Source organism: Pelophylax lessonae (assembly GCF_965119305.1).
Source record: "Pelophylax lessonae genome assembly, chromosome: 6".
Taxonomy (NCBI): Eukaryota; Metazoa; Chordata; class Amphibia; order Anura; family Ranidae; genus Pelophylax; species Pelophylax lessonae.
In genome coordinates this window covers 247,665,816-247,682,728 of record NC_138773.1, presented here as the reverse complement: position 1 = coordinate 247,682,728, position 16,913 = coordinate 247,665,816, and the positions used below count along the sequence as shown (strand labels likewise).

At 44.4% G+C, this 16,913-nt stretch overlaps 1 protein-coding gene across 2 annotated transcripts in view; it reads right to left on the bottom strand.

The window, feature by feature from the left end:
- Positions 1-1,689, bottom strand: part of GPR155 (G protein-coupled receptor 155) — a 79,746-nt gene extending 78,057 nt beyond the window's left edge. For both annotated transcript variants that reach the window (XM_082262235.1, XM_082262236.1), the window contains exon 1: positions 1,200-1,689. In XM_082262235.1, the coding sequence (XP_082118361.1) occupies positions 1,200-1,641 (442 nt within the window). In that variant the 5' untranslated portion in view covers positions 1,642-1,689. The remainder of the gene's footprint in view (positions 1-1,199) is intronic.
- Between the last annotated feature and the right edge of the window lie 15,224 nt (positions 1,690-16,913).

Here is a 16,913-nt window from a genome sequence, read left to right as displayed (position 1 = left end):
AGAACTGTCATATAAAAGAATGGGTGTCAAACATGCATAGTATGCCACATCCCTTATCCTTGTATTTATTTTTATATTTGAACTTACTGTTCATGCTAAAGGTACCTTAACCTCTTCCCCAAATGGACATACCCGTACGTCCTTGGGGGTTCAGTGGTAATACAGGGATGTTCCCAGTATCATTTTGATCAGCTGGCAATTCTCTTTTTGCCAGAAGTGTCCCACCCCCTCCTTTCCCAGGCTCTCCAGTCCATTGCGGAGGCTGGAAGCGATACAGCGGCAGCGATGGTTGCCTGGTACAGAGAGAGAGGAACTGATATCTTCCCCCCCTCTCTGTAACGTTGGAAACCAGAAGCGCCGAGTATTCATCACTTCCGATCCCATCCCTTTGTTTACCTGGCCACCAGCGGCCACAGAAGCAGCCATTCGGACTGATCTTGATTGACTGCATGGGGGGGTCCGAAGAGATTTGGGGTCAAATCGATCCCAAATCTCTCCATAAAAAGGGCCTGTCACAGCCCATGCAGTCGCAAGGGATGTTGTTCATTCCTTGTGATAGCAATAAAGTTATTACAAAAAAAATAAATAAAAAAAATGTATTAAAAAAATGAAATCCTCCCCATCCCACTAACGCCCAAATGTGAATGCATAAGTTACTCCTGCACGCTATGTATGAAATGATCGCACCCCACATGAGGTATTGTTGCGAACGTCAGAGCGAGAGCAATAATTCTAGCACCAGACGTCCTGTGCAATTCTAAACTGGTAACCGGTAAAGGCGTTTAAAGCATTGCAGATGGAGAATTTTAAGCACCATGGTTTGCTGCCATTCCACGGGCAGATGCAGATTTAAAGCATGACATGTTGGGTATCTATTTACTCGGCGTATCCTCATCTTTCACATTACACAAACAAATTGGGCTAACTTTACTGTTTTGTTTCTTAATGCATTATCAGTGTCATGATGATCCTTGTTTGTCCATTTTAAGCAAGCAAGAGGAGACACCCCTGTGCTGCTTTACTCTAACAAAGGAACTGGTTTCACCCTGCTGGCTGAGCTGTGTGACAGAGGTATACGACTTCCAATATAGCTGAACAGAATTACAAATACTTTTACATGTGTACATTATGTGCGTAAATTAGTGGTTTGCTGGAGGTCAGCTTTAAGTAAATTATACAAAGAGTACAAGACTACTTACCAATGGGATAGCCAAGTGCAAAATCATTGCTCTGAGTAGCAAATATAGGAAATAGTCCAGCTTTGCTGAAACGAGTTTGTGGATTTGCCACCAATAAAGTTAACACACAAACTATGATATAGACTGAGGCTTTGGCAATAAGGATGCTGTAGAGGAACGACCAGTTGACATCTGAGAAGTTTAGGACAACCATATTTTTAAAAAGCAATGCTGGAAGTGCAAACCGGGAAACATAGTTGCCAAGTCCTTTTGCCTGAGTAGGAGTTATTACGTTGGCTCTACCAGCAATGTATCCACACAGAATGATACCGAAACATTCCAAGAGTGCAGGAAAAAGTTTGTTGATAGACATAGATGGACTGCCATTGGTGGTATTTGCAATATCTGTCATATTGGGCACAGAGAAATTGCTCCATACAGCTTCCATAGTAGAAATGTCCATGCTTTCGGTTATTTCTCTTAAGGTCAGTTTCTATTATTCAGATTCATGATGGTCTTTGAAAGAAAAACAAAAGACAAATCTAAAGTCATAAAAAGATAAAACATATTAGAGCTGCACGATTCTGGATAACATGAGAATCACAATTTTTTTGCTTAGAATACAGATCACAATTCTCTCTCTCTAACACCATCTTTTACATTATACAAAAAAATTGGGTTAATTTTACAGTTTAGTTTTTTTTTTTTTTTTTTTTAATTCATTAAAAAGTGTATTTTTTTCCCAAAAAAACACGTTTAAAAGACTTCTGTGCAAATACAGTGTGGCATAAAAGATTGCATTGATCGCCATTTTATTCTCTAGGGCAGGGCTTGACAAATTTTCCTGACAACCAAGCTTTATTTAATAAAACGGATACTAAATTTACACATAAATACGACTAGAACCCCACTCTTCTCTAGCGCAATTGGATGAAAACAGACTGTCTGTCTCTTTCCATCCGATGCCATCTGATCCGATCCACAGGATGGATAGAAAATAGAACCACCATCCGTCTGCTTTTGGAGGACAGGATCAGATGGCGGCAGATTACTGCTCCATATAGGAGAATGAAGGGTCCGATCAGGTCTGCCTGAAAAACTGACAGGCGGACCTGATCAGACAGCCCGGGTGAAAGGGGCCTTCGGCTGTGGCATGGCGATGAGGAAAAAAAAAAAAAAAAAAAAATTTATATATATATATATATATATATATATATATATATATATATATATATATATATATATATATATATATATATATATATATATATATATATATATATATATATATATATATATATATATATAATTTTTTTTTTTATTAATAATAATAATAATAATAATAATAATAATAATAATAATAATAATAGGAAAAAAAATATTTTATTTTTTTATTTTTTTTTAATAATTAAAAAGAAAAAATTATTATTTAGTTTTTACATTTAAAAAATAAATTAAATTAATAATAAATAACCACACTCCCTGTCAAAGGTAACTAACTGGACAGGTAGATGGTAATGCGTTGTGAACAATCAGGCAGTGGAAACAGTAATTACAACAGTCATTACTCCCGGCCACCACAAGAGGGCGCCAGTTCCCCATTGGAAGCCTCTCATCTCAAGTAGGCCGAAAAGCCGAGGCCTCAATTTTCGGACGGCCCAGAAGTCCGTGCACTCCGTGTGTGGAAGTCCGTGCAGAAATGACAGGACACCTTCTGCAGGGCACCCCAGGCGCCAGGTCGCCAATTCTAGTCGCAAATGCAACCTGGCGCCCGGGTTTTGTCGAGGCCTGCTCTAGGGTCTCTGCTAAAAATAATAATGTGTATATATAATGTTTGGGGGCTCTAAGCGATTTTCTAGCAACAAAATACTGATTTTAACTTGTAAGCAGCAAATGTCAGAAAAAGGCTGTTTTTAAGTGGTTAAACTGCCCTGACTTAGTACCGGTTCACATTGGTGCGATTCGGGAACCCTGCAAATCCACTGCGTGTTCCAGCATCGCACCCAACTCGCAGGCAGTTCCCACTGCCATATGTGAACTGCCGGGAGTGTCAATACAAAGTTAATGACACCCTCAGATCAGTTCGAACATCGCAGTGCGAACTGTCCATTCGGACAGGAATCAGATCGCATGGGTGTGAACAGCCATGAGATAAGATTCTGGTGCAGACCAAAAAAAAGGGTCCTGTGCGACTTTGGTCCGAATGTGATGCAAATCGGTATGTCTGAATTCGCATTGCACAGACATCGCACGTGATTTGCAGTGCGGTGCGAATCACATGCAATGTCTTACATTGCTATAGTGTGAACCGGCACAGACGGAGGTTCATTCCTTTGATCTAAAAGAATGAAATGATACATTGTAAAGCATTGTGTTTATACTTATCTTACAGCCTTAACAATGTTGATAAACATGTTAAAACATATGCATTAGGCCCCGTTCACACTGGGGGCGACGCTACTTCCCGGGGCGACCTCGGAGCGGCCGGCACGGACTTCATAACATTGAAGTCTATGCAGGTCGCTCCGGGTCGCCCCAAAGAAGCTCCGGACCGTTTTTCTAAGTCGGAGCGACTTGGGTCGCTCCTATTAGAACGGGTCCACAGCTTCTCTATGCCAGGCGACCTACGGCGACCTGTCAGGCGACAGGTCGCCCCAGTGTGAACGGGGGCTTAATGATCTGAGATGAAGCTAGATAGTGAGAGAAAAAAAAAACAAACATGCAGATAGTGTCCCTGGTGGCATATGCATCCAAAGCCTCAGTGCTACAGGGCAAGACTAACTACTTAGCCACTTTACTGAACATCTTTACATAAAGCCACAGTCCTGTCAGTGATTTTGTGTGAGACTTTGTGTGAGTCGTGCTCTTGGATGGTGACTACAACGTTCCCAACAATGCATATTCAATGATCATGTGCTTCACAGTACACACATTTTTAGCAACATGAACCATACAAGACAACTGGTGCTACCTTAGTTCAATAACCCACCAAATAAAATCGAACTAGTAACATAAACAAGGGGAGAGAATTATTAAAACTGGAGTGCGCAAAATCTAGTACAGCTGTGCATGGTAGACAATCGGCTTCTAACTTCAGCTTGTTCAATTAAAGTGATTGTAAACTCTTTTTTTCCATATAAAAATAAACATGTTATATTTACCGCCTCTGTACAGTGGATTTGCACAAAGCATCCCGGATCCACCTTTTCCCGGGTCCCTCTTCTGTGATTCTGGCCCCTCCCTTCTGTTGAGTGCCCCCCCACAGTATGCAGCTTGCTATGGGGGCACCCAAGCAGAGACACACATTTAGACATTCGACACACATTTAGGCTTCCGAGGACGTCAACGTAATGACGAAACCAGCTCGATTGCTCTCAGTTCTCTCCAGTTTGAAGATCGCCATGGATCTTCGCTTTTCAGGACCCTTGCACCAGTCGGGAGTCCAAGTGTGCTCCCCAACTTGTACCACTTGCGTACGTAGTGATGACTCTGGACACTGACGGTACCCTTGAGAGACCCTGAGACAGGTTCGAGACCCTTCCCACAAGGAGGAACTATTTACCTGTACAGGTACATGCACTAGGGAAGTGCTGAGTGCGGTCCCATACCCCCAAGATGAACAGTTGTAGAGGGCGGAAGTGAAGTCCCGGCCATTGTACCGCCGGAATTTTGGCTGTTACAGGGTTCGTACACATTTTACCGATAAAATTCCATGACTAAGTAAATATTCATGACCTAATGTTTCATGAAATATCTATGTATACATGTTAAATAAGAAGAAAATCCATGTTACACCCAGCATATTTTTACTGAAATAAATGAAAAGCTTTGTAGTGTACAGTCATGAAGGATAAGGTGCAGCCGGACTGGTATGGATGGCACAGATGCGGCACCTGTGTCAACCGGAGCGGTTCACGCATGCTCCGAAACCGGTTAACGCCGCCCCCCCCCACGCGTCATCACGTTCGTGCGGCCCTCCAGTGAGGTATGCGCTTCACCGCTGCCTCGATCTAACTGAGTCCCCTGATTGGTTCTCCCCTAGTGTCATCTCCCGGCTGTATGCCAGCCTTAGGGACAGAAACACAGCGGACCAGGAAGGACGCCGAGCTATGAAGATAGACGCTTACCTCCATGTAAGTTTTTAATATGTCAGTAAAATTATTTACATCTGCTACACTGAGTGGCGCCTTTCTCTCTTTTCTGCATATTCGAATATACAGTGATTGTGAAACAAATTTCCATGACTTTTCCAAAACTTTGTGGGTTAAATTTTTTTCCAAAACTTTTCCAGGCCTGGAAATTGCCATTTTAAAATTCCATGACTTTTCCAGGTTTTTCATGACCATACGAACCCTGTGTTAGCAATCCCAGTGCCGACATGGCCTGTCTTACTGGTAAAGGGGCAACTGCTCTGTAATAGGCTCATAGCTCTGTCTATCTTCTGACTATTCTCCAAAATAAGAAAGGCCTTCTGAAGACTGGAATCGAACTCGTAGCCCAGAAAGGTGACTTTTGTGCAGGCACTAGACTGCAGATTCAGGAGCCACCCCAGGCTCTCCAAGAATCTTGACGCAAGTAGGTCCCTGGACAACTGTTCCTGAAATGGGGCAAGCCGGAAACAGACTGTCCAGGTAGGCAATAAGTGAAAAAGCCACTGAGCCACAAGTAAGCCAAGGCCTCTGCCATGACCTTGGTGAAGATTCAGGGGGGAAGAGGACAACCCGAGGGAAGGGCCCGAAATTGCACATGTAACGTGCCCTCTGCCGTCCTTATGGCCAACCTTAGAGACTTCTGACACCTTTCCGATAAGGGAATGTGAAGGTAGGCATCTCAGGTCTAATCAAGGCCATGAAGCAGTTTGGGGGAAGGATAGCCCTTATTGAGAAGATCAAATTCATCCTGAATTTTTTGTAAGCAACTATGGCGTTTAAGGGTTTTAGGTTCAGGATAAGTCTGAACTTGCCTGAAGGTTTCCGTACAATGAAAACGTAGGAATAAAATCTTCCGCCTATCTCTTTCGGTGGAACCTTCACCATGATCCTCTACTCCTCCAGCTCTTCCTGGGAGGAAAGTAAGACTGGTGCCTTTTCCGTGCATCTTGTTAATTCGGTGATGAACTTGTGTGGAGGAGGGCTTGAAAACCCCAAATGATAACCCCTCCTTATGATCCCCAAAATTAACTGACTGGAGGTGACCGCTTCCCACTGTGGGAGGAGGCACTGGAGGAAAACACCAGAACTGAAGGGCACTGGCTGACAGGTGGTTTAAATCGACATGGCTGAGGCGGTGTTTCCTGAGAAGGGAGGAGCCAAGGTGTCTCAGGAGGTGGCTGTCCTGAAAGACAAGGGGGGAAAAAGAGCCTCCGGCAAATGTTTATCAACACTGTTAAGGCTGCGAGACAACTATAAAACACAATACTTTACAATGTATAATTTCATTCTTTTAGATCAAAGGAATGAACTTCCATCTGTAAAGGAGGGCAGTTTAACCTCTTAAAGACTAAGTGCCGGTTCACACATATGCGATGCGGGAACCCTGCAAATCCACTGCGGTTTCCCGCATCGCACTCGACTCGCAGGCAAGCTCACACTGCCATATGCGAATCGCTGGGGGTGTCAATACAAAGCTAACAACAACCCCAGATCAATTTGCAGTTCTCAGTGCGAACTGTCAATTCGGACATGAATCGGATCACATAGGTGTGAACTACCATGCGATCCAATTCTGGTGCGGACCAAAAAACGGGTCCTGTGCGACTTTTGGTCTGAGTGCGTTGCAAATTCAGCCACACAATCTGTATGGCTGAATTTGCAACGCACAGACATCGCATGTGATTTGCATAGCAGTGCGGTGCGAATAACATACAATGTCTGACCAGCACTTAGCCTTTTTCTGACACTGTTGCTTACAATATAAAATCAGTATTTTTTGCTAGAATATTACTTAGAACCCCCAAACATTCTATTTTTAGCAGAGACCCTAGAGAATAAAATGGCGATCATTGCAATCTTTTAGGTCACACTGTATTTGCGCAGCGGTCTTTCAAATGCATTTTTTTTGTGGAAAAAGTACACTTTAATGAATTTGAAAAAAAAAAAAACTAAAACAGTAAAGTTGGCCCAATTTTTTGTGTAACGTGAAAGATGATGTTAACACCGAGAATCGTGATCTTTATTCTAAGCAAAAAAATTGTGATTCTCATTTTATCCAGAATCATGCAACTCTACAAGTACATGGTACAGCAGACACAGATCAGGAATATGAAATGTTGGGTTGTAACAAAGGCTTTAAGTGTGTATATCTGCTGGGGTGTGGGTGTAAGAGGGGAACTGCAAAAAGAAAAAAAGAAGTCTTTGCCCCGAGTTGGGCTTTAAACTGCAAAATACAAAGGATGGTCCTGATTAATAAAAGTATGACACAGCAGGTACCTGTATTCCACCGATGATCTACTAAAGAATTGGGAATGCACAGCACAGTTCTGCCTACCTGATGTTGTAGCTAGAATAAGTAGTCATCCTTCTACCACCTATTGGTAGGAGGAAATCTGCCCGTGTGTATTTTACTGGAATGTATATGTCAAATGTGCTACTGTATCATGAGCTAATGAACACCTACCAAAAAAATTCTTACTTTACAGTCAGCATTACTGCAGTGTTCATTCAAAAAGATTTACAAATATAAATAAGACTTGACACATGAAGCACATGAGTGTGTCTATACTATCCATCCTCTGCAACATTTTTACAAAAGGAAAGTGGGCAAAAGGCATGAAACAAGGGTAACTTCACACTGGATGGTCCTTGTTGAGCGTCTTCAAGCTTAAAGCTTTGAGCTAGAAAAACAACCTTATAAAAAGGAATAGCACCTGGTGTCTTATGATGCGCTGATCGGTCATTTTACACGTCTGTCTATGACAGTTAATCGGTCACTACAAGCCTGCATGCATTCTTGATTCAAGGCAATAGGACTATACCTAAAGTATTCAAGGTCATATTGTATGCCTTACCAAATGGTAACAGAAAAAAAAAAAAAAGTAAAGGCAGCCCTTTAAATGTCAGATATTTGTGCTCTGGCTCAACCAGGATTATTACATGGGCAGGAACAATAAAATTAGTCCTCAGAGCAGAGAAACAAATGGAGGCAACAGCGCTCACCAGAAAACACAGTTATAACACATACTACAACAGATGCCCAGTCTGGGTTTTAAAAAAAAAAAAAAAAAAAAAAAAAGGAAGGGGGAGGTGGAATCCAAAAACATGTCATCAGAATGAGAATACTATGCGATTCTCTTTTAACAACACAGTGTCACCATACCCAGGGACATTCGTTTGATCATGGTGCCACCATTCCCAACCGCAATCATGTTCATGGTTCCACAATTTTCCAACCATAATCATGTGGTTACAGTGTGCCTCCACGCAACAATCATGGCGCCACCATGCCCAGCCGCAATCATGACGGCGGCGCCACCATGCCTGGCCGCAATCATGATGGTGGCGCTACCGTGCCCGGCCGCAATCATAATCATGGTTCCACAATTTTCCAGTCATAATCATGTAATCACAGTGTGTCACCACGCAACGATCATGGTGCCACAATCATGATGGCGGTGCCACCATGCCAGGGCCACAATCATGATGGTGGTGCCACCATGCCCGGGCCACAATCCTGTTTATGGTTCCACAATTTTCCAGTCATAATCATGTAATCACAGTGTGCCACCATGCAACGATCATGGTGCCACAATCATGATGGCGGTGCCACCATGCAGGGGCCACAATCATGATGGTGGTGCCACCATGCCCGGGCCACAATCCTGTTTATGGTTCCACAATTTTCCAACCATAATCATGTGATCACAGTGTGGCACCATGCAACCATCATGGGGTTACCATGCCCGGGCCACAATCATGATGGCGTTGCCACCATTCCCGGGCCACAATCAGGATGGCCACGCCACCATGCCCAGGCCACAATCAGGATGGCCGCGCCACCATGCCCGGGCCACAATCAGGATGGCCGCGCCACCATGCCCGGGCCACAATCAGGATGGCCGCGCCACCATGCCCGGGCCACAATCAGGATGGCCGCGCCACCATGCTCAGGCCACAATCAGGATGGCGGCACCACCATGCTCAGGCCACAATCAGGATGGCGGCACCACCATGCTCAGGCCACAATCAGGATGGCGGCGCCACCATGCCCGGGCCACAATCCGGTTCATGGTTCCACAATTTTCCAACCATAATCATGTGATCACAGTGTGGCACCATGCAACGATCATGGGGTCACCATGCCCGGGCCACAATCATGATGGCGGTGCCACCATCGATAAAGCGAGTACCAGAGAGCAACTTGACCCAATGTCACTCTCTCTGAACATGTCATAAAGGAATAGAGGAGATAATTTCTTAATCCAGGAATCTGAAAACTTGCCCATACCACCCAACCAATAATTTATAACAGGTGACACCTGAAAGGTTGCTATTGGCAACAGTGTCAATGTTGTGCTTATTCCCCCATTTCCAATGCATCCCCCCTGTCCTGTAGCACTGGGGTCCCTGGCTCCAATCCTTCTCAGCCCACCATCTGCATGGAGTTTGCATGTTCTTCCTGTGTGCAAGGATCTCTTCCCACACTCCGACGTGGGATAAATAATCTGTGTATGTATGGGAGATGAGGAGCGTAGACTGTGAGCTCCTTGGTGGCAGGAATGATGTGGATGTAGAACATACATATAAATGGTCAGTGCTGTATAAACACCGGTAATGAATACACAGATCATCCCTATAGCATAGAGTATGAACATGCAGGGTGAGTGTGGTGTCCCCGGTGTACTGATCCTGGTGATATGTGTGTGTCAGCCCCCCTCCCCCTCCTCTCCTGCAGTAAACAGAATTCTGCCATGTGACGGTCTGTCTCACTTGCCGAGTAAAAGTCACGTGGTGTTGTGGTGTCTGTCTGTCTCCCCTATCCCCGGGGTGGTCTGCCGTTGTGTGTTCACCTGCCCCGGGCTTACCTGTATTACCACCAGGGAGGCTCGTTCACCTTCCCCATCCCCGGCTTCCCCAGCAGCCGCACTGACAGGCCACAGCGCACTCCGGGGCTCCGCACACTTGCGTAACTTCAATTACAAAACAACATTCCCTCATTCAGCAAGCCCAGCAGCGCAGATCTGACGCAGCGTACCAACCAATAACGGAGCAGAGCCCGACCAATCAGGGAACCTGCGGCACTCCAACCATCCAATGAAAGGCGTGAGAAGGGCTCGGGTTACATGAGCAACGACGTCACGTATTGGGCAGGGAGGGAACATGAGGAGAAAATACTTAGTTGCGCTCTATAAACATGAGCGAGCGGGCTGAGGGGGGGACATGTGTGGGAAATAATGCTTGATACCAGCTAATGATTCATGGAGTTTTGTGTGAAATATAAATACATAATAAATATTGGTCACAGGAATCATAAGAGCTCCTAGCTAATGTATTGTGTGGAAAAATTAGAGCAAGGCACTGAGGTGACCACAGAATTATCATTTCAGACGAGTGACTACCCACTGGGCTCATGAACATGGCGGATGGCAGGTTTACCAATGCTAGAATATCAATAGGGAAATCTTGGCCAAAGATCCGTATAATAAACATTATTATAATATAATATGCATTTCAGATATCAGGGCCTTATTATACGGTAGTGTCACTCCAACCAAAAATGGAAAACTGTCCATTGAATGTATTCCCAAATATGTGCCCACTTATATTAAGCTTCACAGCCTATGTATACATTATATACTAATATATAGTGATCGACCAATATCGGTTTTTTAGTGCCGATACTGATACTGATATTTTGGTCATCGAATATCGGTATCGGCTGATATTTTCAGACATTTAACATTTTTATTTTTTTTTCACAGGTACAGTTGTGGAGGGATTCGTATGTCTAAAAGACCCCAAACCCCTCCTCTGCACTTAAAAGCATTCAAAACAGCCAAGTTTGGCTGCTTTGAATGCTGTAGTTTTTTTTTAATCTGGCGCCGAGTACCCGGAAGTGATTTCATGACATCACTTCCGGGTTTTTACACAGAGACCCGATCAGAGCCGAATGCGGCTTTGATCGAGTCTTCTCTTCGGCGGCCGTGGAGGTAGGATGCCCAGGTCTTCCAGTGGGACGGGAGACCCGGGCGAGCGGTGGGCATCCCCTCCTGTTCCTTGTAATGACAGCCGTGCGGCTTCTCAGCCGCATCAGTTGTCAGTAAAAGACAGCCGACCGTTGGCTATGGACGCCGGTACCGGGGTGATGCCTCTAGCTGCAGGCATAACTCCGGTACATGCACTTTCCCGAAATATCGGTAACTTCAGGGGCCAATTCCGATATATCGGGGAAAGTGCATATCGGCCCCCGATATATCGGCATTGCCGAAAATCGGTCGGCCCCTAATATATATATAGATATATACACTCAGTGGCCACTTTATTAGGTACACAGTTACGGGAGTGAGGCTGAAATAAAGACACCAGTCCATCCAGTTCAAGGTATGACGTGTGTGCGCGCGCGTGTGTGTGTGTGCTGTCAATAGTACATTGTATACCCCTGTATGTTGTGATTGTTAAAGGTGCCCATCTAATAGTTTTTTTAACCACTTGCCGACCGCCGCACGACTATCTACGGCGGCGGTCAGCCCCTCACAGGCAAAGTGCCGTAGGTCTACATCGCTCGCCTGTGAGGGTTTAGGGAGCGAGCGCGCGCCGCCGGAGGCGCGCTCCCGCTCCCGCGTGGTCACGGACCCCCCCGCGCGTGTGACCGGCGGACCCGATCGCCGCCGGCCACTCTGCGATCGGCGGGGGAGAGGGAGAAAGTCAGGCAGCTTGTGTAAACAAGCTGCCTGTCATTCTCCTCTCTGTATGAGAGATGATCACATGGATCTACTATGTAGATCCATTGATCACTCTGCATACAGTTGAAGCCACAGCCAATCACAGTTAGAATCACGCCCCTAGGGACACACACAGCCCCTCCCTCTCAAATAAAGTTAACCCCTTCACTACCAGTGTATTTTTACAGTAACAGTGCATATATATAGCACTGATTACTGTAGAAATGTCACTGGTAACCCCAAAAGTGTCAAAAATGTCAGTCAAGGGTCCGATCTGTCCGCCGCAATGTCGCAGTACCGCAAAAAAAATCGCAGATCGCCGCCATTACGCGTTAAAAAAAAAAACAACAAAAATGACAAAAATCTTTCCCTTTGTTAGTAAACGCAATAACTTTTGCGCAAACCAATCAAAATACGCTTTTTGCGATTTTTTTTACCAAACATAGGTAGCATAAAACAAATTGGCCGAAAATATTAAAAAATTTTGATTTTTACATTTTTTTTGGGGGGAATTTCATATAAAAAAAAGGGAAAAATATTGCTATTTTTGCAAAATTTACGCTCTTTTTTTGTTTATAGCGCGTGATCAAAAAATCGCACAGGTGATCAAATACCACCAAAAGAAAGCTCTGTTTGTGGGAAAAAAAGGACGCCAAATTCGTTTAGGTACAGTGTCGCACGACCGCGCAATTGTCCGTTAAAGTCACGCAGTGCCGAATCGCAAAATACCCTCTGGTCGTTTAGCAGCCAAATCCTCCTGGGCTTAAGTGGTTAAACTATCGATGCTCCTCACTGATACCACTGCTTGTGGAAGAAAATTCCACATCCTTACCGCCCTGACGGTATAGAACCCTTTATGCAGTTTAACCACTTCCTGTGACGTCCTGGGCTTTAAGCGGGGATATCTGAATGATGCCTGCAGCATATCATTTTTTTCAGCCGGCGATTCCCTTCACCATAAGAACAATCATAGCGGCTGTTCATCCCCCCTCCCGCCACCCACCGGTGCTTCTACCGGCTTGCCCCGTGCGATCGGCGAGCCGGAGAAGGAATCAGCCGCCGGAAGACGTACGCCATAGAAACTGCCAAGGACCAGATGGTCCCTGGTAGTCTCTATAAATCTCGGAGGCCCGGGCGTGACATGATGACATCACTCCCGGCCTCGCAGTTGTCAATACTGCCGTGATCTTTGACTAGCCGAGGTTGTTTTTTTTTTTTTTTTTTTCCGGCTTTTCAGCCTGTAGGAGAGATCTGAGGTCTTATTGACCCCAGATCTCTCCATAAAGAGGACCTGTCATGCACTATTCCTATTACAAGGGATGTTTACATTCCTTGTAATAGAATAAAAGTGATCAAAAAAATAAATAAATAATAGGGAAAGTGTAAAAATAAAAAAATTAAAATAAAATAAACAATAACATTTTTTTTAAAGTGCTCCCACCTCCGAGTGCTCGCACGCAGAAGCGAACGCATGCGTACGTCGTGGCCACATATGTAAACGGCGTTCAATCCATACATGTGAGGTATCACCGCGAACATTAGAGCAAGAGCAACAATGCTAGCCCAAGATCTCCTCTGTAATTCTAAACTGGTAACCTGTAAAAATCTGTAAAGCATTGCCTATAGAGATTTTTAAGTACCCGAAGTTTGGCGTCATTCCACGAGTGTGCGCAATTTTAAAGCGTGACATGTTAGGCATCTATTTACTCGGCATAACATCATCTTTCAAATTATACAAAAAAATAGGCTAACTTTAGTGTTTTTTTTTCTTTTTTTAATTCATAAACCTGTTTTTTTTTTTTTTAAATCGCATTTGAAAAATTTCTGCGCAAATACCGTGTGACATAAAAAGTTGCAATGACCGCCATTTTCTTCCCCAGGGTCTCTGCTAAAAAAAAAAAAATATATATATATAATGTTTGGGGGATGCGAGTAATTTTCTAGAAATAAAATTATGATTTTTACATGTAGGAGTGGAGTGTCAGAAATGGTCCGGTATGGAAGTGGTTTTTAAGGTTAAACCGCTTCTCTTCTAATTTTAGCAAATGGCCAGGAGTCCTTTTATATTCCCTTTTACTGAATACTTTGTTCCCTATGCTAGGGTCGCCAGTACAGTATTTGTACATTGATATCATATCCCCCCTCAATCGTCTTTTCTCCAGAGAGAATAAGTTCAATGCTTGCAGTCTTTCCTTATAGTTGAGATCCTCCAGGTACAATTGTTCAATTAATTGGTAACACAAATTGCCAACCAGCCAAACACATGGCAGCAACTCAATGCATATAGACATCTAGATGTGGTGAAGACGAATTGCTGATGTTCAAACCAAGCATCATAGTGTGAAGAAAGGGGATTTAAAGCGTTTGTTACCCAAACACCTCATATTCCTGATAAGTGCCTTCTGTATCATTTATTTGTATGAGAAAGTATCCTGTTCTCTTTGTGTTGCTTCCTTTATGTGAAATCCCTGGTGTTCCTGCCAGTCCCTCTGATTTCCTATTAAAAACTGACCACACTAAACAGGAGAACACAGCATGGTCAGTTCTCTAGCTATGCTGGGAATTCAGTGTTCTCTTCTCAAATGACCAGACTTGTCCTGACACCCTCCCACTGCACATCCATTCACTGGGAAGTTCAGTGTAATGTAGTTTCTCCTCCCCCCAGCTTTTATGCAGCTGAAAACAGAGGGAATGTGATCACTTATAAAAAGGGAAAATGTATTTATAATGTTTTTTTTATGTCTATACAAAAATGTTATGCCTTTCATTTCTAATTTAAACTGAATGGATTGTTTTACAAGGTGATCTTTTACAATCACTTTAAGTGACTTTGAACGTGGCATGGTTGTTGGTGCCAGACGGGCTCATCTGAGTATTTGAAAAACTGCTGATCTACTGGGATTTTCACGCACAACCATCTCTCGGGTTTACAGAGAATGGTCCGAAAAAGAGAAAATATCCAGTGAGCGGCAGATGTGTGGAGGAAAATGCCTTGTTGATGTCAGAGGAGAATGGGCAGATCATAGAAAGGCAACAGTAACTCAAATAACCACTCATTACTGAACCAAGGTATGCAGAATACCATCTCTGAATGCACAACACATCGAACCTTGAAGCAGATGGGCTACAGCAACAGAAGACCTCTCCTAGAAGTGAAGAACAGGAAACTGGGGCTACAATTCCCACAGGCTCACCAAAATTGGACAATATAAGATTGGAAAAACTTTGCCTGGCCTAATGATTCATGATTTCAGCTGTGACATTCAGATGGTGGGGACAGAATTTGGCGTAAATAACATGAAAGCATGGATCCATCCTGTCTTGTATGAATGGTTCAAGCTGGTGGTGTAATGGTGTGGGGATATTTTCTTGGCGCACTTTTGGCCCCTTAGTACCAACTAAGCATTGTTTAAATGCCTACCTGAGTATTGTTGCTGACCATGGCCATCCTTTAATGACTACAGTGTACCCAACCTCTGATGGCTCCTTCCAGCAGGATAATTCACCATGTCACAAAGCTCAAATCATCTCACCACTGGTTTCTTGAACATGATAATGAGTTCACTGTACTCCAATGGCCTCCACAGTCATCACATCTCATCCAATAGAGCATCTTCGAGATGTGGTAAAACGGGAGATTCTCATCATGGATGTGCAGCCAACAAATCTGCAGAAACTGCCTGATGCCATCATGTCAATATGGACCAAAATCTCTGAGGAACGTTTTCAACACCTTGTTGAATCTATGCCCCCAAGAATGTAGGCAGTATATATAAATGTATGTTTTACCTGGTGATTCTGCTGTTCCCTGATCATTGTATATCCCATGTTGGCCCAGCAACTGGGATCAACCAATATTAAATTGGTTGATCCCCCTAGAGTCATTAGAACCTGGAAGTAGCAGTGCCTCATAATTTTCTCCACTTTCCTGGGCATTCCCCAGGCCTCTTTCATTACCGCATACACCACAAAATAATAATTAATGCACCAAACAATAATAAACTTCATAATTTATTCTAATGCCTCAGGCCTTTCCGGGTCACTTCCATTCAGGGCTGGTGCAAGGATTATTTACACCCTAGGCAAGACCTTTTTTTGCTACCCATATTGGCTCCTCCCCTGACTCCACCCCCCCCCCCTTTGCCCTGCCCATGTATATCGTGGAGGTGACAAGGGTGGAGATTTTTGTGATTCCTCTCCACTTATTTCTTCAGCCGTGGTCCGCAGGCCTGCACTTGAATCTCTGGACCTAGCCTGAAGACAAATAGTGGTGGCACCAGCTCTCTTCTTCACGCCAGCCGTGGTCTGCAGGTACTGTATATGGACAGGCTAGGGTAGTATATAGATAGGCTAGGGTATTATACACAGTGGCGCAGTGTGGGTTGTCAGTGCCCGGGGCAACACAAGTTGTACTCCTTCACCCATGGACAATTAGCAATCCCTGAGTCCAGGGTGTGGTGAGGACAACCAGTCAGTGAGCAGTGTACGGTGAGGACAACCAGTCAGTGAGCAGTGTGCGTTGAGGACAACCAGTCAGTGAGCAGTGTGTGGTGAGGACAACCAGTCAGTGAGCAGTGTACGGTGAGCACAGTCAGTGAGCAGTGTACGGTGAGGACAGCCAGTCAGTGAGCAGTGTGTGGTGAGGACAACCAGTCAGTGAGCAGTGTACGGTGAGCACAGTCAGTGAGCAGTGTACGGTGAGGACAGCCAGTCAGTGAGCAGTGTGTGGTGAGGACAATCAGTCAGTGAGCAGTGTACGGTGAGCACAGTCAGTGAGCAGTGTGTGGTGAGCACAGTCAGTGAGCAGTGTGTGGTGAGGACAACCAGTCAGTGAGCAGTGTACGGTGATCACAGTCAGT